General features: G+C 33.8%; 1 protein-coding gene across 1 annotated transcript in view; it reads left to right on the top strand.

Annotated features, from left to right (window-relative positions):
- Positions 1 to 23,664, top strand: part of TCEA1 (transcription elongation factor A1) — a 47,741-nt gene extending 24,077 nt beyond the window's left edge. The window contains exons 3-10 of the mRNA XM_028518685.2: positions 1,685 to 1,790; positions 4,482 to 4,569; positions 8,235 to 8,380; positions 9,471 to 9,527; positions 10,708 to 10,862; positions 13,249 to 13,395; positions 20,295 to 20,366; positions 22,290 to 23,664. Of these exons, the coding sequence (XP_028374486.1) occupies positions 1,685 to 1,790; positions 4,482 to 4,569; positions 8,235 to 8,380; positions 9,471 to 9,527; positions 10,708 to 10,862; positions 13,249 to 13,395; positions 20,295 to 20,366; positions 22,290 to 22,298 (780 nt within the window). The 3' untranslated portion in view covers positions 22,299 to 23,664. The remainder of the gene's footprint in view (positions 1 to 1,684; positions 1,791 to 4,481; positions 4,570 to 8,234; positions 8,381 to 9,470; positions 9,528 to 10,707; positions 10,863 to 13,248; positions 13,396 to 20,294; positions 20,367 to 22,289) is intronic.
- Positions 23,665 to 26,402: the final 2,738 nt, after the last annotated feature.

Genomic DNA, 26,402 nt, shown 5'->3' with positions numbered 1-26,402 from the left:
AGGGGCGGAGCCTTAGGTGTTCACCAGCGCAAGGCAACCCATGCTATTGTGTAGTGGTGTTGTATGTTGGGTAGGGTTCTGAGAGGGAACAATGTTGCTTGCTGCTGGTTTTCAGTCGCTTCCTCGGCTACCCACAATCATATTGGGCCCTTCTGGTGCTGATTTCCAACTGGGTGGGTTTGTGTATGTTCTAGGACCCTGTGGGTCTCCAACGAACTCTCCTGTGAGGCTGGAAGTTTCTCCGATAGCCACAACCCGCACAGGAGTTTTTAGTCAAAGGCTTTGAGGCTTTATTTCCCTGTGCTGGAACCCTGGGTTGTGTGGTTTATCTCACTCCCTAGTTGTTCCTCTCAGTTTATCTGCATGCAAATGTGGGGCTGCCAGGTCTGCCAGCCACTGCCTTCCCTGGTCCTCCAGCCACCACCTTGCCATGAGTCCTCTCTTCCCAGCTGCCCGTCTCCATCCTTCCTACCAGTCTGGATGAATGTTTAACCCCTTTTTTAACTCCTTGATTGTCAGACTTCATACAGTTTGATTTCCTGCCAGTTCTGGTTATTTTTTGTTTTTAAATTTGTTGTCCTTTTTTTGGTTGTGCAACAAGGCATAGTGTGTCTGCCTATGCCTTCATCTTGGCTGGAAATCTGTATTCTGAATTCTTGAACAAAACTCCTGTTCTTAATCTTTTTATTGAGTGGATTGAATAATTTATGAGGAAGCCTTAAGTACCCATTTATTTTCTCTGCCTTTAAGTTTACAGCAGGTGTTTTCTTTCCTTTTTTTCACCCTGGAGAATTCTTTTTGTTATTTTTTCTTCTTTAACAATGTTTTGAAAGATTGTCTACTAAAAACATGAATTTATTAAATATTTACCATTTTTATCATCCCTAATAGGCCTGTCAGCATTTGTGTTCTTTGAGCACAAGTTGAAAACCATCAATGTGCTGGAAAAGGATGGACTTTGAGGGGTGGACAGATCTGTATGAAAACCCCAGCTTTGCCAATTAGTAATGTTATAATGCTGGGCAAGTTAGTTACTGTATTTCCAGGCTCTTCATCTTAAAAATAGGGGTAATAATCTTAACATTGAAGGGCTATTAGGAAGATTAGTGAGTATGGAAAAAAAATTAGTGAGTATGAATGATCCCAGCATGATTCTGGGCACATGATATTACCACATGTTAGATTATCTGTATTCGGTGAAGTCCATTTTAATATCTGTGATTATATGCTGATTTTAGGCCAAAAAATGCTTTTTAAACCTTTATAGATGCTAGTATTTCAGTACCCTTGTTATAATCAGTTGCATCAGGTGATTTAGGAAGTAATTTATGTAGAAGAATGTATAGAAACAACGGAATGTATTAGTCATGATTGTTCCAGCCTATGTTTTATGTAAATACAAACATTTTGTATTTTATTCTTGCTTCTTTCTTATGGAAAAACACTTTTATTTACTAGTTAACTAGCCTTATTATAGTAGTGAATATATGCTTTCAGAGCTTTGTGATAAGAACCTTGAATCCAGTATTTAACCATATGTATGTATCTTAAGTCTAGTGTTCTGTTATATTTGAAGTTTTTTCCTACTCTAAAATGAAAACAGGAATCTGAGAAAGATGATGATGAAATACTAAATTGTCTGAAATAAAATTACTTGTACAAATCTCTTGTCTTTGCTTTTCAGTCCACAAGAATCGGAATGTCAGTGAATGCTCTTCGCAAGCAGAGTACAGATGAAGAAGTTACATCTCTAGCAAAGTCTCTCATCAAATCCTGGAAAAAATTATTAGGTATAATTGATCTTTACACACACACACACACACACACACACACACACATACATGGTGTCCTGGTTTATTAAAATATTTGACTGTTGTGTATATTTACTTTATGAGTGTACATATACTGAAATCAGTGCCGTATAATAAGGGCAAGGGTTTGTTAGTTTGATCTCCTTGAGGGTTTTGTTTTTTTAAGCTAGTCAAATTTAGCTTTCTCGTCTTTCAGTACTTATAACTAGAATGCCTTTTTAAGGAAGAAGAAAATTTCCCCTCAAGGGGAAGTTTGTCATACTTAAAAAAATATTTGCCATATTTGTTTTGTCATATTCTTTTTCTCTATATGTATATACTCACACACAAATTATTTTTTTGAACCACTGGAGAATATGTTGCAACTTTACTTTACCTTTTAATAGTTAGGGGTCTGGTTCCTTGGAACAAGTTTCTTTTCTTATGTAATCATAACACTGGAAATGCAGGAAATTTGATGCGGGTACATCACTTTAATCTATAGGGAATGTTCCATTTTTTTGTCAGTTGTCCCAGTAATATCCTTTATAGCTTTCTGTTGCTTTTCCAGAACAAGATCAAGTCTAGAATCACATATCTAGTTTTCTAATCTGGAATATTTCTTAAGCCTTTTTAGGTCTTTTATGACACTGATGATGAAGAATACAAGCACCCTACACCATTTGTTTTTAATGCATGTTCCTTATTTGGGGCTTATCTGCTATTTTCTCGTGATTAGATCAAGTTGTACATCTGTAGCTGAAATAATACCTAAGTGTGTTATATCCTTTTCAGGATTTCGGATCCAGAGGCATTGTTGATGTTAATTTTGATAACCCAGTCAAGGTGCACACTGTATTGTTTTGATGCAGACTCCGACCAGCGGGGTCTGTGTGTTGTGGATGTGACAAACAAATTCACACGGACTGCAGAAGTCCTTTGGAGAAAAAGGGATGGCATGGCCACCCTCTGAGTGAGAGAGCGCCTTGATCCTTGCCTAGAAGGGTTTTTATTGCTTTTCTGGGCACATTATATTGAGGATGGTCCTCATTTACTATGCACAGGTTCGCTTTAGGTGATTGATTACCTTTTATAGATAATAAAGGAGAGGATGTTGCAAGTGCAAGGGGAAAAGTGGTTGAACTGGTTACACTCTATCCTTGGGAAGTTTAGCACAGACTTTAGGAAGTTACTTTAAAGGTATGCAGTAAACTTTTGCTGCCTCTATTCAGTGTGAGGGAGTTTTAGCCAAAAGCAAGCCTCAAAGCAGCCTCGGTACAGTGCAGGCCTGGTTTCCCACAGGAAAACCAATCTGTGGGCACAGCTCCTGTGTGCCACCTCACTCCCACTGGCTTTCTGAATCAGGGGCTGTGCTATATTTGCTACTGCCACATGTATTGGTTCCCTATATTGTTTATTATTTTTCCTCTTATATCTAATAGGCATTTTGTAGGAGACAACTCAGATCCTGAAACTATCTTGTTCCTCATCAGACCTTCCTAACCTTCTCCCCAGATTCTCCACTGATTCTTTCCCAAACCACTTTCTATAGTGACTAATGGAAAAGAGTGATTTTCTAACTCTTCTATTTATTTAATATTTATAAATCATCATTCTACTATAAAGAAAGAACCTTTTGCCTCCCAGTTATTTATCTATTATTAATGTGGACACATACATCTCTATTCTCTACAATGAATTATAATTAATTATTCATATTTATCTTGATATTTACATTGTCCCAGATTTGACCAAACTGGCTCCTTTGTTTCTTTAATGCGCCCCCTTCAATTTTTATTTTTTTTACTCTTATTATCTGGTACCACAAAATATACTGGGTTCATCTGTCTTCCCTGCCCCAGCCCTGGAATTAGCCATTCCTCTCATCAGTTATTGGCCTTGTATGGAAGAGAAAATAGAAAAAGAGAACCATTTAAAATTTCAAGGCAAGAATAGTAATAACAAAAAATCTATTATAAGAACTTGATAACTAGGGACTAAAAATCATAAAGCCTATGAAATTTAATTGTCTAGTCTTAAGATAACTAAATGTAAAATGTGATCCTGTATTGGATTCTGCACCAGAAAGAAACATTGCTCTAAAGATCATTATTGGGATAATTGTCAGAATTTGTATGAGGTCTGTAGGTAAGTAAACAGTAAAATAAAACATTATTTTAAATTTACTTATTTACTTTGGTTATATAAATGAATTTATTATTAGAGAATATACAGTGAATTATTTGTGGATAAAGGAGCATGACATCTGCTACTAATTTTCAAATGGTTCAAAAGAAATATATGTGCACACCAGGGTGTGTGTGTGGACATATAACAACACATGTATGCATAAGGGGGAATGAATGAATGAGGAAGCAAGCATGCCAAAACTAGCAATTGGGGAATAAAGTTCTTTGCACTCTTCTTATAATATTTGTGCATGTTTCAAGTATTTAAAAATATTACAAATGTGTGGTTTGTACCAAATGAGAGAGTTTATTTGGCATTGCTGACTGAGTATTCATTGTGAAAAATACCCAAGTATATATGTGAATACAATAGCTTGCATAAATTTTACTTGTTGAAAAGTTAGGATTTTAGTTTTTGTTTTGTAAATAGCCTGATAACATGGTAGTAGTTCTTTTTTTTTTAAACAAATGGTAACAACTTAGGAATTTCATAAATTTTTAGATGGACCATCAACTGATAGAGATACCGAAGAAAAGAAAAAAGATACTGCAATTACATCACAGAATAGCCCTGAAGCAAGAGAAGAAAGGTATTTTGCTCTATGGGAATTGATTTATGTCAAAAGTCATAGTTGACCATTACCTCCTCATTGGTCTTGTGATCCCTTCTGTGTTTTCTAATCAAATAAATTAGCTAAGTATTCTAAGGTCTCTTACAAAATTTCCTCAAAATTTAAGAGAATTTAAAAATACTACATAATTAGAAGAAATGATTTATGTTGTACCCAACAAGTTTAATTGAATTGCAATCACTGGGATAGCACTATTGGAATTGACAGTGAAGGTACTGAGTAGGGATTCAAATGGTTTCATCCTCTATTTACCACATTTCTGACATATATATATATATGGCCTTGGGTCTGATTTTCCTTTTTATGTTTTTATTTCTCTCCCCAATTTAGCTATTTGTCATAAGAACTGAAAACATGAATTCATTGATGAAGGGTTCAAACTGTTTCTTAGGTCTTAACTGCATTTATTCTTCCCAGATATCTGTTCATCACAGATAATGAACTGTGTAGTATCTAACACATTGACATAAAAGGTAATATGCTTCATAGATTAAATACAGTTCCTCCGCTCTGGCTGGTATGGTTCGCCCTGGCTGTGAACCAAAGGGTTGCTGGTTCGATTCCTAGTCAGGGCACATACCTAGGTTGCAGGCTAGGTCCCCAGTTTGGGGCATGCATCCACACATTGATGATTCTATCGCTTTCTCCCTTCTTTCCCCCCTCTCTAAAAATAAATGAATAAAATCTTTTAAAAAGGAAAAAACAGTTCCTCTGTTCTTGGGAAGCTTGTAGTTCAACAAGTATAGTTCAACACTTGACATTGATTTTGGGCAATAGTTCTCAAAGTGTAGTCCCTGGAAGAGCAGGAAATCTGGCAGGTAGTTAACAAAGCAAATTCTTGGGCTCTAACTTAGAACTACTGAATTAGAAATTCTGGTAGTGGGGCCTAGAGATATATTTTTAAGAAATCCTTCAAGTAATTTTGATGCACTCAAGTTTTAGGCTACCTTTTTAACTTCATTCATTTTCTAAAAATTGATAATGTACTCCTTGTTTTTTAGTAACAAAAAAAATCTCATATACTGTTACTTTACATATTAGTACTAACTAAACTTAATGATAAAAGAGGTAAGCTAAAGGTAGGTAGGATTAAACACCAGTTGTTAATAAAATTCGTTTAGTTTTTCTAAATGTTATAAGATAATTTGAGGCTTTTAGAAAATTGTAAGAGTAGTACAGAGAACTCCCAGTTGCCCCCAGTACTTAGATGCATATCACATGCTCACATACACACACACACACACGAACTAGTGTTGTTTTAAATCAAATAAATCATTTGCTAACTGCATCAATATATATTTTCTAAGATCAAGAACATTTTCTTACATATAACCACAATAAGGCTATCAATATCCATAAATTAACCTTTTTGTAATTCAGAGATCTTATTCATACTTCACCAATTATTTCCGTGTCTTTTATTTCAAGGGAAAAGTTTTTCTCCAAAATATTCAGGTTCACACTTTGCATTTAGTTATCATATCTCATTAGTTTATCTGGAGTAATTCTCTGTGTGTCATTGCTTTCCATGACATTTATATTTTTGAAATGTACAGGCCATAATAATTTATTAATTTTTTAACACGCTTCCAGTTGTCTAATTTGATGACATTCAGAGCCACTGCTTTAATGCCTTAAATATAAAATGTAGTGTATAGACAATATATTCAATAGATATTGAAGGGAGTGTAGGTTCTTAGTATATTTTTCCTCAGTTTTATGTAGTTGAAGTTTAGGGATCAAGCCTATCTACAGAAGCGTAAATTACTGTGTATGAAGTCTGATAAAGTGGTTGGTGTTGCACACATCCACATTCTCAAGAAAATTTTAAGATTGGAGAAACAAGTCTGAGGTATCATATAAAGGAAGATACAAAGTTGTATCTAAGTAACTTGTAGCTGAAAAGGTTTTACACTTTGGGTATAAGAATTCAAGGGGAAAGTAATGTAGTTAACATTTAAGAAGCTTAGATAGGAGTCTCCAGAATGTAAAAAGTGGACCAGCAATAGTGAAGTTAGTGAGAGAAAGGCTCATCTACCTGTGCAGTTTTCAGTGGGTGAGCTAAGCATTTGACTACAGGTACAGAGAGGCAAGAGCATATAATTATAGCATTAAGAAGTGGGATTTTTAAACATTGGTTTGTTCATTGATTTGTCATTGACAGATGGTATGCTATGTCCAGTAATACAGAGAGAAGTAAGTCCTAGTCTTTGCTCTTGAGAAGCCTAGTCTGGCAGGGGAGAATATATAAAAAGTTATCATAATACAAACCTGTATGCAGACAGTACTTTGGGAGTAAGGGGGGAATCTGAGAAGGTTTCAGAAAGGAAACAACTAAAGTTAGAAGGTATACAAAATGGCCTTTTTGCACATGGTGATCTCATTGTGAAATTTGACAGTGGATTATGTTTTGAAGAGAAGGCAAAGGAGGTATCTACTTGCTGCAGTGCAGTGAGTTAGATCTACAGAAGGTGAATGAGTTAGTCTTGGGAAAGATTTATGGTAAAATCTGTAATGTGATAAAAATTAACTGAAGTCAGTCAGAAAAATATTTTGTTTAGAATCTAATAAAGAAGTTAATCAGAAGCAGTTGAAATGAGTAGGTTGACTGAAAATTATTAAACTTTCCTGAACTCCTGATTAAGTTGATGAATCTGAGGAGAAATTAAGAGACATTTTGTATTTTCATGGCTCACTTCTCACTACACATAGTTTTTATCCTGAAGGGGATCTTTTCTTTTTTTAAATTATAGTTTATTGATTATGCTATTACAGTTGTCTCAATTTTTCCCCCTTCACCCCCTTCCACCCAGCATCCCCCACTCCCTCAGGCAATCCTCACATCACGTTCATTGTCCATAGGTTTTGCGTGTAAGTTGTTTGCCCACTCCATTTCCTATACAGTACTTTACATCCCTATGGCTATTCTGTAACTACTAATTTGTGCTTAAGAAAAACCCACTGGTTATCTAATAGGAATAGGAATTTTCAAACATCCCCACCCCCTTTTTGGGGGTTGAGAACTGTCATATTCTCTTGGTGCCATGTGTTTAAGCCTTTCCTCATAACCAGGATCTTTGTTTTTCATTTATTGTATTGATCTATATATAATGTGTATTTTTGCTATTACAGATATTGTTTAATTTTTCAAAGGAGAATCAAGGTCAAGTTTTTAGTTACCATATTTTTTCAGACTGTAAGATGCACTCCCCCAAATTCGGGGAGGAAATGGACATGCATCTTATTGTCCAAATGTGGCTTACCTGGCTTGCTGTGGGCGAGAGTGAGGGGAATGGCGGCCTATGTTATTTATGTTATTAAATATTTTACCACATTTTTGCTTAATTTTTTTTCCTATTTTCCCCCTTTAAAACCTAGGTGCGTCTTATGGTATGGTGCGTCTTATAGTCCTAAAAATAATGGTGATTAATATAAAAACATGAGAGACATCTTTTTATTAAAATTTTAATTTCTTTTTAATTTATACACATGCATTTGTTTTGATGTAAGAGTCACTATCACACTTATTTAGGTCAAAATATTTAGTTTTTAGAGAGTGATAGTAATAGTGTTACTTTGTTTTCCGTTATTTCTTTTGGTATTTGTGTATATGTGTATTTTAGTAGCTCCAGTGGAAATGTAAGCAGCAGGAAGGATGAGACAAATGCTCGAGATACTTACATGTCATGTTTTCCTCGGGCACCAAGCACTTCTGATTCTGTACGGTTAAAGTGTAGAGAGATGCTTGCTGCAGCTCTTCGAACAGGAGGTAAGTGTGATGTACATTCTTTCAGTGCCCAGTCCTTTGATCATTACCACCACCAATGCCATGTGCACCTCCATATTTCTCTTTTCCAGGGGCAGCCCATTGATAGCTGACTAGCATTGCTTAGCTATGGGGGTAGCTAAGCAGGGGGTAGGTGTTAATAGGGGTTACTGAAGGCAGAGGGGTATAGGCATACTAGGGCCTGTTACCTTTATAATTCCAAGAAATGGATTCCTTCCAGTAAATGGATGTTTCCTGATTTGTAGTAATTTAAACTTTTTTCCACAAAATTTCCCCCCTACATTTAGTCTGCAAACTAATTACCTCCCCCCATAGACAGTTAACAGTACTGTTTTTGGGTCCAGTTGTTAAATGTTACTATGAAATATAATGTGTACATTTTATATTCATGATTTCATTTTCAACTTTTTAAAAATGGGAATGAGATCTTGATTTATATATGGAAGCTCTAATTTTGTTTGAAGGTATTCATTTTTATTATATAAAAATTTGGCTTTAAAGTATTATATACAAGAATATTTACTCATCATCTTAAAGAAATTATTTTTTTCTTTTATACTGAACCATACTCTGCCTTTTTCTCCTTACTCTGCCCTTTCTACTTGGAGTCCTTAACTATCTTTTATATATTTTTTCTTTTTTCTTCCTAGTTTCTTTTTATTTCCTCCTGTTCTTTTGAATATTTGCATAAGGAGTCATCTGAGTGTGTTGCATGCTTGCAGATAAAATGAATGGTTTCTTTTCATTGAAGCCTGAGTCACAGGAAACAAGACAGTTCTTTCTATAACTTTCTACTTTCTGTGGAGCCAGCCAGACTGTATGGAGTTGTGAAATGAGGAATTACCTTCTAGATCACTTACTTTCCTATTCCTGAGGGATAAGGAAGCACTTAGGTGGACATTAGGTGAATCCAGAAGAGGAGTCTAGTGGGTAATAAAGACACCAGATTCTAATGCAAGTAAACTAAAAGTATTCTTTAAAGAAGGCAAATTGGGTTGAAGAAATACGTATTGAATTTTTAAAAATATGTTCCAGTTACTTATTCTCGATAATTTTTTGTGTCTGTGTTTAGATGATTACATCGCCATTGGAGCTGACGAGGAAGAATTAGGATCTCAAATTGAGGAAGATATCCTTTGTGTCTATATGTATAAATTGTTTTAAGCAATCTGCTAGATGAACTACAAATTTTTCTTCCAGTATAGATGTTTTAATTTTTATTTTATTTGTATTCTTCAGTTTCCACTTTGTGCTGTTTTGATGGGAAAAGAGAGGGCCGCCTGTGTCATTTTCATTCTTTTTGTTTTCTTGTCATTCAAAAGTAAAACACATAGTGTTGATAGCATTTTCTTTTTCTTTTTAAGATCTTAATTATTTATTTATTTTAGAGAGAGGATGGGAGGGTGAAAGAGGGAAACATCAGTGCATGATTGCCTCTTGTGCACCCCCTACCCAGGACTTTGCCTGCAACCCATGCATGTGCCCTGACTGGAAATTGAACCAGTGACCATTTGGTTCACAGGCCGGCATTTAGACCACTGAGCTACACCAGCCAGGGCTTATTTTTCTGTTACACAAATGAAAATGTAGCATCTCAATTGAAGTTGTGCCAAAAAAAAAAAAAAAAACAAAAAAACAGAAAACACACACTAGTAAGTGTGAAGTAGGGTTTCACAGTTGGGGGGAACGCAGCAAAAAATACAGAATCCTCTGTGGGGGTACGAAGCGAAGGTCTCTAGGAGAGGGGCTTAACATGTAGGTATAGGGAGCAGGGAACATCTAGGTGACAGTGCGATGGTGGTACTATCCTGGTTGAGGAAACAGCCTTGTTAGAAAGGGATCTCCTCAAGGGCTCAGCCTCTGCTCTGGACTGTTCATTTGAGAATGAACCTTTGGGGCCACCATGTTGATCTCTTCTCATTTGGTCCAAGAGAACTGTGTAGTATTTGAGACGTTTAGGATCCTTGGTGGAATTCAGATTTGGACAACTTAAAGCTTGTAGAAGTTCAAGCTCTTTTTCAAAAGTTTTCTAAGATTGGGTACCTGAGTATCTTTTCAAAACCCTTTTAATTTGTGTGCTTCTGTTATTAAACATTAAGAAGAAAGCATTGCTCATTCATGTCCTAAAAGTATAATTGATATTATTTGCCAGTTACAGATCAAGGAATATGGTAGAATCAGAGTCTTGTTGTTAATGTAAATTTGTAACAGAGTTTGTGAACTTCTTAGAAATTTCAGGAGTTCTTATTTTGGCAGAATAGGGAAAAAATATCTTATAATTTAACCTTTTTTTCCTTAGTGGTCTATACCTATATATCAAGAAATAAGGAATACAGACATGAAATACAAAAATAGAGTACGAAGTAGAATATCAAATCTTAAGGATGCAAAGAATCCAAATTTAAGGAAAAATGTACTGTGTGGGAATATCCCTCCTGACTTGTTTGCTAGAATGACAGCAGAGGTGAGTATATCTGACTATTATGTTTCCATGATGTGAAGTGTAAAGTCTGTTTAAATCATGAAGTACAATATAATCACTACATATATAATAAATCATTACTAGCTTTCCTGATATATTTGTACACTGTACTTAAGGGGATTTAATTGCTTGGCATCAATACTTAGCCTCGTCCACAACTATACAGTGCTTTTTGCATTAAATCATTGTCTGAAGAAAAAAGTGTTTTAACTTACTGTGGATTCAGGTAGAATTGAAGAGTTGAGTTTGTAATTGCAAACAGACTTTGAAATCTCTAAGCTTTTTCTGTGGTTAAAACCTGCAAAATTATTCACATCTTATTAACTGTTCCTTAAATCTATATAGAGGTTGATGGGAAAAATGAAATTCATAGCTGGCTATTTATAGACATTGCTGTTCATAGAAAATAGCTGTTGTGTGTCTGCAATCTTATTATTTTCTTAAGCGTCCAAGAGAGTGAATTCTTTTATATAGCTAATAAGAATTACTGTATTTTTAAAATTCATTGAAAAAAAACAAAGTAATTTCAAACTTTCACAAAATAGGGGACATAGAATAATGAAATCCTGTACTATCTGTCACCCAGGCTTCAGGTATTTTCAAGAATTTGCACCCTTTCCATCTATCCCTCTTTTCTTTTTCCTTCTTTTCTTCTGAATTGTTTTCAAGCAAATCTCAGACATTATGCTCTTTTACTTCTACAAACTTGAGAGGTATCTTTAAAAGTACCATATTTTTCTCAAATAAAGGTTATCAACATTTCCAGTAAAGCTATCAATAATTTCTTGGTATCATTTAATTAAATAGTAGATTATACTGTATTTTTTGGACTGTAAGACTCACTCCCCACCCACCCACCCCCATTTGGGAGGAATAATGGTTTTTAATGGTGCTGTTCAGTTCTGTTTACATTTACATTGGTGAAATATTATGTTGTTTATGTTATTAAATATTTTACCACATTTTTTGCTTAAAATTTTTTTTCCCTATTTTCCTCCTCTAAAACCTAGGTGCCTCTTATGGTCCGAAAAATACGGTATCTAATATTGTTCTTTCATATCCTTTTTCTTGGTTGTACGTTTATTTTATGTCAGGATCCAAAGTCTACACATTACCTTTAGTTCAGTCTTTTAAGATTTTTTTTTGTTTATGTATGTGCACATGTGTATCTAAAGCAATGTCTTCTCCTACCGCTGCCCCTGCTTTTTTCTTCATGGCATCTACCTGTTGAAGAAACAAGTTTATTTCTTCTATCCCACAGTATGAATTGTCTCTTTTTTGTCATAGGTTATTTAACTTTCATGTCCCACTTTCTGTTAACCAGAAGCTAGTTCCATAGGCTTGACTATATACAAGTTGAACTTTTTTTCAAACTTTTTTTCCTGCATAAACATTACGTAAGTGGTGTTTTTGACTTCATAACATTTAACATCAGGAGACACATAATGTCTCTCTGTGCTCTTAGTATTCTGAGATTCACCAGTGAGATTGTGTACTTACAGTCTGTTTCCCTCATCATAAAGTTCTTTTTTGCCCTTTCATCTAATGTGTTGTTCATCCATTGATGATCCTTCCCTGAATTGGTGGTTTTATTAGGAACTGCAAAATAGTGATTTCTAAAATTATATCATTCTTTTCATATTTATTATCTCAATTTCTCTGATAAAGAAGCAGTTTCCCTTATAAACTTGGGCATTACTCTGTTGGTTTGGTTAGGAAAGCCAGGGTGAATGTGTAATTTTTTCCATTTAGTTAACAATGATTAGAATCAGGAGTTTTTGTCTAATAACTGCTACTGGGGGCTTTTGTTGCTGTTTTGCATGTGTCTGTGTGCTCTTGTTTTCTAAGTATCATACTTGATTGGTTCTTTACAGCAATTTATTTTGGTGGCTGAAGAAATGATCTTTGGCCAATAGGAACAACTTTATTTTAGCTCCTCTGTCCATTTGACTTGAAAGTCTTTGGTAGCTTTTTTGCTTTCTGGCACAAGAAAATGATCCTGGCTTATCCTGTGTAGTTTTTGACTCAAAACTGGAACCAGACATTTCTCCATAGGTCCTTGTTTCCTTCTTTGAGCAGGCAGCAGTACATCCCAATACAGGCACTAGAGGTGCTCATTGCTATAGGATTACATTGTTTATAAGCCTTTAAGCAGTAATCAGTGCAATTTTCACTTACAAAATTATATGTATTTGAAGACATTTTAGAAGGAACCAAACTCTAATTTAGAGTCCTTTGAGAGAAAATATTTTTTCACTTTTAAAACCTTAAAAATTGATTTTAGTTCTGTTATTAAGCTAATTGAGCATAAAAAGCATTCAAGATATACAAAGAAGACACCTATAACTATTATGCCACCTTCTATTAGGAAATGGCTAGTGATGAGCTCAAAGAGATGCGGAAAAACTTGACCAAAGAAGCCATCAGAGAGCATCAGATGGCCAAGACAGGTGGAACCCAGACTGACTTATTCACGTGTGGCAAATGTAAAAAGAAGAATTGTACTTACACACAGGTTTGTGATTGTTTATGGAGTCTTATTTTCATGTTAAGAATGTTGTGATTTCTGTTTCAAAAAAGTCGTAATTACCATTTTATTTTGAGGTTTTTCAAGAGGAAATGTGATCTCTTAAGTGTAGGAATGTTTTCTTAATACTAACAGATTCTGATAATTGTAAATAAGTTATATTTATACTTTCTTGGACATTGTTATTGTGAAAGCTCTATCAATTAAGTAAAGTTTATAAAATATACAATTTAGTAAAATGGCCATTTTCATTTTCTAAGAGTTAATAAGCAGTTGATCATTGGTTAGTATATAAACAAGCTGTCATTCTTTTTATTTTGCAGCCTTTTATAATTTAAGGAAAATTCTTTGTTCTCCCTCGTATAGAGTGTGGGTACTTTTGTCTTAATTGGTTTCCAGATATTTTTTCTTTTTAGCAACATGTTGATGACTTTTATATTCATGTATAATATGACTGACCTTTTTTTTATCTTTTTAACAGCTTAAAAGAGCCATGTTACAGTTATTTTAGTAATGGTGTTTTATCATTCTCATTAATTTCATTTACCAAATAGGTTTTTGTGCTGTATCTGTAATCTGCTAAATCAGAATTTTCACCTGAAGGAGTAACTTACCGTATTTCAGATTAATAGGCATGTTTATTAGGAAATTTAATTTTCTGCTTGACAGAAACTAAACACTTAAAAAATATTACTAAACTATGTATAAGTTATAAGAAGGAGCCTTTCTTTTTTATTATATAAAAGTACTGTATTCTCAAGGTTAAAAATTCAAACTACACAGAAGATTATGAATGGAAAGTCCCCTCTCCCCACCACACACACATACTTTTACTTGCAGCTATCTGGTTCTCCCCTTCCTAGAGGTAAACCAGGATTACTAGTTTGTTTTGTGGCTTTCTACACGTTTTATGTACACAAGGTCTGTCCTGAAAAAGTCAAGCCAGTGTTAATATAACAATGGTTTGCGTGACATTGATGTAACCTGGCAGCCAAGCTTGAACATTCCTCCATAGAAACTATTTGCATGATTCAGAAGACCACAGTTATTGGCAACTAGTGATTGGCACCTTCACCACGACAACACACCTGCTTGTAAATCACATCTCATGTTGAGTTTTTTGGTGAAACATCAAATCACCTAGGTGACTCAGCTACCCTATAGCCCAGATTTGGTGCCCTGCAATTTCTGGCTTTTCCCAAAACTAAAATCACCTTTGAAAGGAGATTTTACCATCAAAGCAAATACGATGGGGCAGCTGGTGGAGACTGAAAGAACTATGTGAGCTTCCAAGGTGCCTACTTTGAAGGGAACTGAGGCTTCATGTCTTAAGTACAATGTTTCCTGTATTTTGTATCTTCTTCAATAAATGTCTCTATTTTTTCATATTACACAGCTGGATAGCTTCTGGACAGACCGTGTATACTTGCAAACATGAATATGTTTTTGTTTTCCTTTCTTGCTAAACACATTTGTAGCATATTTTATAAGCTTCTGCCTCTTTTTTTTTTGAAGGTGCATGATACTTTATTTTTAGATATACTTTATTTAACCAATCTAAAGTCCTTTACCTTTGTGAAGTGTTTCATTTAGTCATAATTATATATGATATTTCAGTATTTTTGTGAAAGCATTACTACTGATAGTAAAATATATCAGTATTTGAAAGTGGTCTCAGAAAATTCTGAGTTGGAATTGCTTTATTTTCTTTTAATCAGTTGGTGGGAAAATCTCAACAATATAAATTCTACTCTAAAAATGCCACATAGTAGAATTAAGTATAAATAGAAAGATGTTTAAAAGTTAAACTTTCTTTAAAATATATAAACAGCTGATAAAAAAATATTTCTTTTAACAAAAAAAAACTAGCCTAGAGATGAAGTCAGTATGATTTTCTTATAGTCAAAAAATTCTGTCTTTAGATAGAAAACATCCAAATTTGTTGGCAAAATGTATGACATAAAAGAGTTAAGTGTGACTCTTGTACCCACGAGGAGGTCAAATATTTTCCTAGAGAGCAAAAGTTACCTCATACTTAACTCTTAGGGCCATAGATAGCAATATTAACTATATGTATAATATTTCAGTATTTCAGAAGTATTATTTTGAACATTTTTATCTGAAGACCTCTAGTAGGCAGAGTGCTGCTTTTTTGAGACCAGCTTATCTGTGGGCTTTTGAGTTACCAGTGATAGTCATGTTAATATTTACGGGTATCGTGGAGCTTCTGACTTTTGTAGTATGATATATTAGGATTTTATCATCTCATTGAAATTACATATACCTTATTCAAAATGCAGTATTGTTAGTGTTTAGGTTCTTGCCTTCACCCATCTTCCTGTTCTCTATAATTAGATTAAACTAAAGAATAACTTTTTACTTTAATAATGCTTTGTCAAATTAATTTAGGAGTGTATACTTTAAAGAAATAACCCTTCTGTTTTTGAGACCTTTGGTTCCAGTATCCAAAGGAGACCTTTGATCTCCTCTTCAGTGGAGAACATCAGAAATCTATAATCTTGTGTAGATAAAATCTTAAAAAGCTTATTTATTTTTGCTGAGTTTTCTTTTTGTTTTTAAATTTTTAGTTGTGAGATATACATAACCTAAAATTTACCACCTTTATCATTTTTAAGTATACAGTTTAATAGTAGTACATGTATAGTGTTGTACCAATCTCCAGAACTCTTTTCCTCTTGCAAAATTGAACATCTATACTCATGAAAAAACCAGTCTCCATTCCCCCTTCTCCCCAACCCCTGGCAACTACAAGTTTCTGAATTGGACTATTCTGGGTAGTCAAATGGAGTTACACAGTATTTGTATCTTTGTGATTGGCTTATTTCACTTAGTATAATAGTCATAAAAGTTATTCATATTGTAACATGTGCCAAAATTTCCCTTCTTTTTAAGGCTGAATAATAATCTGTTGTATATATATTACATTTTATTTATTCATTCATCTTCTGATGGGCATGGGGTCACTTCCACTTTTGGGGGCTATTGTGAATAACAGTGCTTTAAACTTGTGTATAAATACCTCTTTGAGAACATGGCTCTCATTTTTGAGGATATACATGAATACCCTCTAAAGAAAGTAGGATTGCTGATCATAACAGGCATTATGACCTGTCAGAAACAGGTCATCCTGCTGGACTGTCCAGTATGCTTAATGATGCACATAGGTGACCTTGGCCAGATAGATGTTCATGAAGGCATCAGTGTTGTCTGTATACCCATGGGACATGATGTCACCCCACAGGTCCACATTGGTTACCTGGCCTGGAATACCTGCTGTGGGATGATTAGGTTGTTCTCAGAGGTTGTTGACTCTTGCACTGGCTAGCTGTCCTTTCTTCTGTACTGCTTGGCTGCTCCTTGGCTAGATTCTTTCCTTTCTTTTTTTGGTCCTGGGGATTTAATGAAATTATATATGGAACCAAGATGATCTATTAATAAATGCTAATATTATATTCTTTCCATTAAATGTTTTAATTTGCAGTAAAACAAATAGAAACAGTGCTTGGAAGATGAAATCCAGTAATTCTGAGATTGGGTTTTCAGACATGTTATATTTTGAGCTATGTCCTCTGCTCTCTAGTACAGCCCTCCTACATGAAATTAATCTAATTTACAAAATGTACAAACATGTCCTTTGGAAACCATTATCACTTAATCATGTTGGTTATTTTAATTCATTGACTGTGTGCTACTTATGCAAATTTTGATTATTTAAGTCATTTTTTAAATTATGTAAGTTTTGATTATTTCTTAGAAAAATATTTTTAAACTATATTTGATTGTTAAGTGCATTTATTTGAAAAATATTCCAAATTTTAACTTAAAAGAGAAACTTAATTGTAAAAACAATGAGATTTCTAGTCATTATATTGAGTGTGATTTTATCATGCTTTTCTTTAGATCCCTTCCTTAAGAATGTAGTTTTTTTCCTTTTTGCTATATTATCTGTTGCTTTATATTTTTCTAATTTATCCAGTCTTTTCACTTGAATGTTTAATGTTAGCAGATTCCCTAAATACACAGAGATCAATTGATCAGTGTGTTGCTTTAAAAAGATAAAGCAATATGAAGTATCTACTTATAGAAAGTTTGAGAAATATAGAAAAATGGGAACAAGAAATTCAAAATAGCCTATCAGTTTGTCATCCAATATAATTGAAAGAACAATGATCAATATTTTGGTGGCTGTATTATCTTGTGTCTTTTTTCTGACTCTAATTGCAGCTAAATACTGTAAATTATTTTTTATATTTGTTAAACTTAGCTACTGTAATGTAAACATTTTGAAGTGTTGAAAACATCCTAAATGCCCATCAGTAGGTGAATGGATTAAAAAACTGGTCCATCTACACAGTGGAATACTATACAGCAGAAAGAAAGAGGGAGAGGGGACGGAGGGGAGGGAGAAAAAGAAAGAAAGAAAGAATTACACTCTGAGAAAGCATGTATGGAACTGGAGACTGTTATGCTAAGTGAAATAATCCAGTTGGTGAAAGACAATTAACCATATGATTTCACTTATAAGAGGAATTTAATGAGCAAAATAAACAAATGAGCAAAACAGAACCAGAGACATGGAAACAGAACAGACTGACAGCTGCCAGAGGAAAGGGGGTAAGGGGAATGGTGAAAAGAAGGGGAAGGGAATCATCAAAGAACATGTATGAATGACTCATGGACGTGGACTGTGGGAGTGGGGGATGGGGTAGGACAGAGGAAGGCAAAGGGGGAAAAATTGGGACAACTGTACTAGAATAAACAAGAATACAGGAAAACGTTTTCCTCTTAATTATTTTTTAAAAACTTGTAAACATCTTAATATCTACATAATATTTCATCAGGTGAAGGTACTCTAACTTATTTAATTATTTCCCTGTTGGTTAAGTTGTTTCTACTGCTTGTGCTATTATAAAGTCATTCTCTGTAGCCCTAACTGGTGTGGCTCAGTGGATTGAGCACAGTCCTGTGAACTGGAAGGTCGCAGATTTGATTCCCCGTCAGGGCACATGCCTGGGTTGTGGGTCAGTCTCTAGTTGTGAGTGTGTGAGAGGCAACCAGTCAATTGATACTTTTCTTGTACATGTTTCTCTGCCTCTCTCCCTCCCTCCCCCTCTTTCTAAAAATAGGTAAATAAAACCTTTTTAAAATCATACTCTTTAGACACTCTTGTACAAAGATTTTTCATCCCTAACTTTATTGAGGAAAAATTAACATATAATTGTATATATTTAAAATGTGTACTGTGATGATTTGATATATATGTACATCGTGGAATGATTCCCAAGATCAAGATAATTAACACATCTATCACCTCACATAGTTAACTCGTGTGTGTGTGTGTGTGTGTGTGTGTGTGGTGAGAATACTTAAGATCTATTGTAACTATAGTCATGCTATATATTATATGTATTAGATCCTCAGAACTTACTCTTAAAACTAAAGTTTGTACCCTTTGATTTATAAAATCTCCCCATTCCCCCATCCCCCCAACCCCTGGCAACCACCATTCTATTCTATTTATATGAAATAAGCACCCCCCTTTTTAAGATTCTACATGTAAATATTTGTCTTTGGTGTATTTCACTTAGCATAATACCCTCATATTTATCCATGTTGTCTCAGGTGACCAGATTTCCTTCTTTTTTATGGCTTAATAAAATTCCATTGTGTTTATGTACCACTTTTCTTTATCCATTCATTTATTGAAGGACATTTAGGTTGTTTCCATACCCTGGTTATGGTAAATACTGCAGTGAACATGGTGTGCAAATATCTTTTTGAGATACTTACCTCATTTCCTTTGGATAAATTTCCAGAAATGGGATTGCTGGATCATATAGTATTTTGATTTTTAATTTTTTGAAGAACCTTCATACTGATTTTCATGTCTTTACCAGTATACATTCTTACCAACAATTGACAAGGATATCTTTCACATTCTCACTAGTGTTTGTTACCTCTTGTCTTTGATAACAGCCATTCTGACAGTTGTGAGGTGATACTTTATTGTGGTTTTGATTTGCACTTCCCTGATTATTTAGTGATGTTGATGTATACACAGATTTTTGTATATCTCATTACCATCTTTAGAATAGGTCAGATAACAAGTTTCTAGATCACAGAGAAGGGTATTTAAGGCTTTTTGTTGTTGCCTAATTTTTAGAATCAGTTATATTTGTCAAAATGCAATATGCTTAATTTTCACATCTTTGCTAATTTGTAAGAGAAAATTGACATTTTTAATTAACATTCTTCTTAGTGATGAAAAATTTCATTTTTAAAAAGATTTTATTTATTTTTAGAGAGGGAAGGGAGGGAGAAAGAGAGAAACATCAATGTGCGGTTGCTGGGGGTCATGGCCTGCAACCCAGGCATGTACCCTGTCTGGGAATCGAACCTGCACCACTTTGGTTTGCAGCCCACGCTAAATCCACTGAGCTGCTCCAGCCAGGGCTCAAAATTTTTCATTTTTAATTAACACTTTTTTAGTGATGAAAATTTTCATATTTGTTAGTCATTTATAAAAAAGTACAATGTGTGATATTAGATGATTTCCCACTTATCTGGGATTCAGTAAACATGAAAAGACAAAGAAGGGAGGACTTAGAAAATTGAAGTTTGGAAATGTATGTACTTCTGACATTAGCTTATTTGAACTTGTTTCAGTCTGTTATACATTTTATTGTGGTACTATTGTGGTTATATATTATGTAGAATGTTCTTACTTAGATTGGTATATAATTACTATATTACTTACTATATTACTATAAATTACTATATTACTATATTACTACAGTAAAACTATAGTAATACTATAGTTTTATAATATTATAAAAAGTAACATTTTTCATTTGATTTTTCTACAGGTACAAACGCGTAGTGCTGATGAACCAATGACAACATTTGTTGTCTGCAATGAATGTGGAAATCGATGGAAGGTATGGCACCTTGTTAGATTCATATTGTACTCATTTATGATAGAATGATTTCTTCAGGTCTGTTCATAAGCCTGTCTAGATACCTAAATACATACATATGCTCACAGTATTCAGTATTTGGAGAGTTTATGACTAACCATTTGTAATGCAATATACTACATTGTATTCTGTTAGAAATAAAGAATGTTAATTTTCCTACCTTCATGCTGTTTTGGTACAGGAATAACAGAATTCAGTCTCACATGTTTGGTTACTGTATCACAGCCCTGTAAAAACTATACTCATTTAATTCCTTCAACTCTTGTACTTCCAGAAAATCTGTCCATATGTATTTCTTCTCTTCATAGGTTTTGATTTAGAGAAATTTGTTAAAAAACCAGTCTAATGATTTTAGTGTTACATTAGGAATTACAAATGAGCATTGTCATGGTCTGGTAGGCTTTTCACTAAGCCTTCACATTGCCTGTATACTGTTGAATTAGCCCCACACAGGTGAATTTGTTACTTAAATGATTCATTCTTCAGTGATTTCTGTGAGCCACAGTAATATAACTTAAAATCAGGAGAAGAATTATATATCAGTCCTAAGATAATTTTTATTCTTAATAGATATGGGAATGTTGGGAGTGTGGAATTGGGGAGACTCACATAGGAATACAGTCTTTGGAGCCAAATAAGTTAACTCCTTAGCCACTTACCCTTACTGTATTGTAATTTTATTATGTATTAAATGTAAATAATACCTACCTTACAGGTTGTGGTAAGGAGTAGAAGTAATACATTTAAAGTGACTAATAACTGTTGGTATTCCAAAAATGCTGAGTATTTTTTTTATTAGTTTTTGTGAAGTTTGTACAAGATTTTTCTTTTTTGGTTACACTTACATAGACTTTTTAGTCTAATATTTATTTTGAATTATTCACATAGGTTAAAGCATTTTCCAAAAATCAGAAGTGAATTAAAAACTAGACAGTGGGGAAGTATCTTCCACATATATGGTATGGGACTTTGGCCTTAGAACTATTTTAGGGGTTGAGACCAGTACCCATTTTATTATGCACAAAGATTCATTCTGAGCTGGGAAAGTTACTGATATTGAGAGTTTTTCATGGTTTGAAATAGTGGCTCTTATCCTGAGCTTGCAGAGGTTTTAACATTAATCTAAGAGGGATATTCACATTTTTCCCCTATTCCTGTTGAGCAAATCTGGCTTTTCCAGCTAGCTCTACAGATTTATTTTGCATGATAGATTACTGTTATTCTTAGTAGTAGTAATAGTAATAGTTGTATAGGGTATAACAGATTGTTTTGAATACAAGTAGTTTGCTGCATAAGTTCTGATGTAGGACCTATTAGATTTAAGAAAGTTCAATTTACTATAGAAATCTGATACCTAGGGTAGCTTACTCCAAAAGTTCAAATTTTAAAATTCATTTTTTAAAAAGGGTTTCTTTTTTCTTTTTATTTTTTAGATTAAATTTATTGGTGTAACATTGATTAATAACATTATATATGTTTCAGGTGTGTGATTCTATAATATATACTATATCATCTGTGTATTGCATTGTGTGCTCACCATCCAAAGTTTAGTCTCCTTCTGTTACGTATTTGACCCCCATCCCCTCTTCATCTTTCTCCAAACCCATTTCCTCTCTGGTAACTACCACACTGTTGTGTCTAGAAGAGGGGTTCTTAATTTAAAAAAATTATACTATTTTAGTTATATTTCTCCTAATTCTGAGTTGGAAAAGTCAAATACTTAAGACAGGTGATTATTCATATTTGAAAAAATCAAATAGCATCCTTTTAAAAAATGCCCTTTTCTTAGGAGTGTAAAGTGTATGCTGTTTTAAATGGGGGAAGGGAAACACCCTATATTGTCTGTATTTAAAGGTTTCATAAATTTTTCTTCTTTTTTGACAGTTCTGTTGAGTCAGAAGAATTGGCAAAATATCTGGACCATTGAGAAAATGGATTTTGTAATTAGCTTTAAAACTAGGCCAGGGAACTAGTTTTTTTGCAAATCAGATTTTTAAAGAAAATGCATCCCTTGTGTTAGTCTTTGTTTTTGACATAGTGTCCTTCCTTAAATGACTTCTGTAGTTTCAGATCAGTGGGGAGACTACATAATAATTGTATGGTATCTGCTTCAAACATTTTTTCATTTTTATAAGTAATTAAACTTTCATCAATTAAACTTTTGGCAATTTATTTTTACCTTTTTTGCTTCGTAAACAAAAATTACTTTAACTTTTTTACAGTCTAAAAAATATCGTAGAAATGTTATTCTCAGTTAATACCTAAATGAAAATTACATTTTTTCCCTTATTGGCATGTACTTGCAAATATTAAAGGAGAGGTAATATAATTTTAAGTTTATGAAATGTGGTGTGTGTTCAGATAATACTTGACCAGCTTATCTAAATTGTATATAATATTTGAACTAGCATATGAAATTGGTTTTAATGATTATATTCACAAGTCTGGAATAATTAGATACTATTTTACATTTGTAACTAACCATGATCATCGTTTCTTGTAATTTGTTGTATATGTTTATTTCTTGTTCTTAATAGAGTTTACTTTTGGAAATATGACTTGACTTTGTTGAAATCCATTTGGTTTTGTTGTTTATTTACCTGTTTGACTTAATAGTGTATTTTAGTTTTTCAAAACACTGTTTAGGAGGCTTTTCATAAACCCCAGCACAGGCAAAGAATAAAAGCATCTAATTTCTTTCCCCTCCTAGAAAGACATATTGGGGGAAATGTTTGCATTTTAGTATAGTGTCATTATTATAAATAGTTCTTTACTTGATTTTGATTTGGAAATCTTTACTGGCCAAGAATCAAGTTTTAAGGATTATATAAATCTTTTCATAATTGAGGTTGATAGAAAATATGTTTTGTCCTGAGCCTATTACACTGACTTTTTCTGTTACACAATTAATGAGGTTGTTGAACAAATTGAATATATGGACAATAATGCAATACTTTTATAGTACAGATGTTACAATTAAGTTTTATTTTTGTTTAAATGTGTACTAGTGTTCTATTAGGAATAAGAAAAAATAATTTTCGCACAGGTTTGTTAGGGTACACTTGCTCTAGCATATTTTAAAGGCCACTGTTACAAAGTCTGCAACTTACTCTAAATCTGTATTTTATCAAACACCTACAGACAGACTTCAGTACATGCTTTACTCTCTTTTACTCTCATTTTCTTATTTCTTGTTGGAAATCAATTTTATGTAATACAGAAGATAGCATTTAAAGGTCACTGTTAAGACCCCATATATGACTTGGCCGACTGGTACCATTCCATCTTTACTTTGCAAATTTACAGATTAACCTTTTGTTTTATCATTTGAAAAATAAAGTACATTTTTGAAAGAATGAGTTTTAAGAATAAAATTAAAATAGTTCCATTTTTAAACTGTGATGCATTTTAAAATTTGTAATTCAATAAAGTTTCTTGTTATTAAATTATATCACAATTTGTCATTTTATTGAACATTGAAGCTTGCTTTACTTTTTGTTTAAGAAGTTCTCTTCTTCCAGCTACTAAGGTGTTCTTGAAGTACAGTTTTAATTAAGTGATGCCTGCTAGTTTTAGTAAAAACTAGTGTTTAACAGTAGTACAGAGCATGTTTCTCCTCTCTGTTCTGGATCCCTGGCAAAGGGTGCCAGGGTGGTCATTGAGTAGGGCATGTGAGCATATCCCATGTGTGCACTTAATGTGACATAAGAGATCAAATAGTGAGTCTACCATAGGAAAATGCCTAGCCAGTTATAAAGCAACTGGAAGTAAATGCTATCAAGGGTAATACTTGATAATATTTATTTCCAGGATGAAGTACCAGTGTTAAATGAACATAGAGAGAAATCAAGTTAGGCAAATGTGGCAACTAATGAAGAACCATACTGGGAAAGCACAAAATAACCACCTTGGTTTTTTTCCTTACCTGAGAGGTGATGACCATTGGTTATAAGTTTTGTTTGACAAAAGTTCTGAAATATATATATACACCCAAACATTGAAATTTGTATATACCTTAAAAATTAAAGGTTTTAAAATATTAATAAGGCAAAAAGAAATAACAGGCTATACTTTGAATTTTTATAGGTACACAGAGTGATTAACTTTACAGGCCAAAGTATAATGTGGGATTTGAATTGAATTTACTTCTTTTTTTTTCTTTTTCTTTTTCTTTTTATTTTTATTTCAATCATTGTTCAAGTACAGTTTTCTCCCCCCTACTCCTGTTCCAGCCCATCCACCCAACCCGAATTTACTTCTTAAAGAAAAACTACAGTTACAATTTTGTGATTTAAAGAATTTTAATCAATAATCCCCTCCAACCCCTGCAATGCAAATTTAAGTGTAGAAAATTAGCTATTCAAGAATATCCAATGGAAAATGTGATGTGAATAATCACTGACAAAATATGCATACTTTTGTCAGTTTGAAAAATAAGCAAAGTACAAACATTGAAGATGCTATTTCACAGTTAATAGAACAAAGTCACTAATAGGTTCCTAGGTAGTCATGGAAAGACTTACATTGAAGAAAAGCTTAAGTAAATTGAAGTCAGTCACAAGTAATCTAGAAGTACATTAGAAAAATCTCATCATGTGGCTATGTTAGATAACCATAGCTGTAATTTAGTAAGGATGGAGTTGGTAAGTTTTTATGGGAAACTTGTTCACTGCAGTATTTTTAGCACCCAGAAGAATGCTTATCACATGGTAGGTATTCATGAAATCGTTTTTCTTGATTGTATTTGTATCAGAGCATTACATCTTTTTCCTGATTGCATTAGAGCTGAGATGTACCTATGGAGGTAGGCTAGATGACTACTGGTTGGCAACGATTTAGCTTCTAACTTGAAAGAAAGAAATGTAATGAGCTAGAGTCTTGGGAGATTTCTTTTGGTACTTGAATTCTGCAAAGTGATGAAACTTTTATTATTAATTTAAAAGTATTTTTCAGTATAATTTGTATACTCTTACACTTATTTATTCAACTGGTTAGTCTGGTAGTCAACTGGTGGACTACCTCACATGACTTACCTTGCTCTGGTTCCTCTCTCTGGGTGCTAACAAAGATAACAGTTTTTTTTTTCTTTAATAGCCATGACTGCAAAGATAGAAACAACGTTTTGTATGTTATATGTCATACAGTCCAGTTAAATTAGCCCGTGTTTCCATAATGGGATGACTGAGCTGCTTGGAAATAAAAGACTTTTTTTTTTTTGACTCTTAAATGTGTTTTGCAATATGTAGCCAAGACATTAATCCATTTGAAAGCATAGCTGATACTTTTTAAAAAACACAAAAACCCAAAACATGAGAGCATTGCATTGGATGTCACAGCTGTACCTTTTGTCTTTTGGGCACTAGCTCCCCAACATGTTTTTCTGGTTCATTTAGGACATACCTTCTCACTTCACGGGTCTGTCATTCACAGTATCCCATCCCACTCCGTTCTTCCCTGGGATTACTGTGTGAAATATGGGAGAGTCCCAGCTACTGTGGCTCCATTGCTTGGGTGTCATCCTGCAAATCAAGAGGTCACTGATTTGATTCTCAGTTGGGGCACATGTCTGAGCTGGTTGCAGGTTTGGTCCATGGTGCACATATGGGAGTCAACTGATTGGTTTTTCTCTTTCACATAGATGTTTTTGTCTCTTTCTCTCTCCCTTCACTTCTCTCTAAAAGTAAAAAAAGGTAAGAATAAATTATAAAAAAAGAAACATGAGAGCAGTTATTTCTACTGGAATAGCTAAGCCAGCAGGATCTGCGTTGGGCTCCCTGTACCATTTTGTCTACAATGTGCAGAGACCCTCTGTGTGTATTGAAGCCTGGGGAAGTTGAGATGAAGAGATTTTGATAACATCAATTGACTCGATCTGAGCCTTGTGTATCTTCCTTGTGGAAGCCAGAACTATCCTGCATCTACTGTTAATGAAAGCCAACCAATTTTCTTTGTGTTTAAGCTAGTTTAAAGTAGGTTTCTATAACAAGTGATTACATA

This window comes from Phyllostomus discolor, chromosome 7, assembly GCF_004126475.2.
Source record: "Phyllostomus discolor isolate MPI-MPIP mPhyDis1 chromosome 7, mPhyDis1.pri.v3, whole genome shotgun sequence".
NCBI classification, from domain to species: domain Eukaryota; kingdom Metazoa; phylum Chordata; class Mammalia; order Chiroptera; family Phyllostomidae; genus Phyllostomus; species Phyllostomus discolor.
This window is presented reverse-complemented; position numbering and strand designations above follow the sequence as displayed.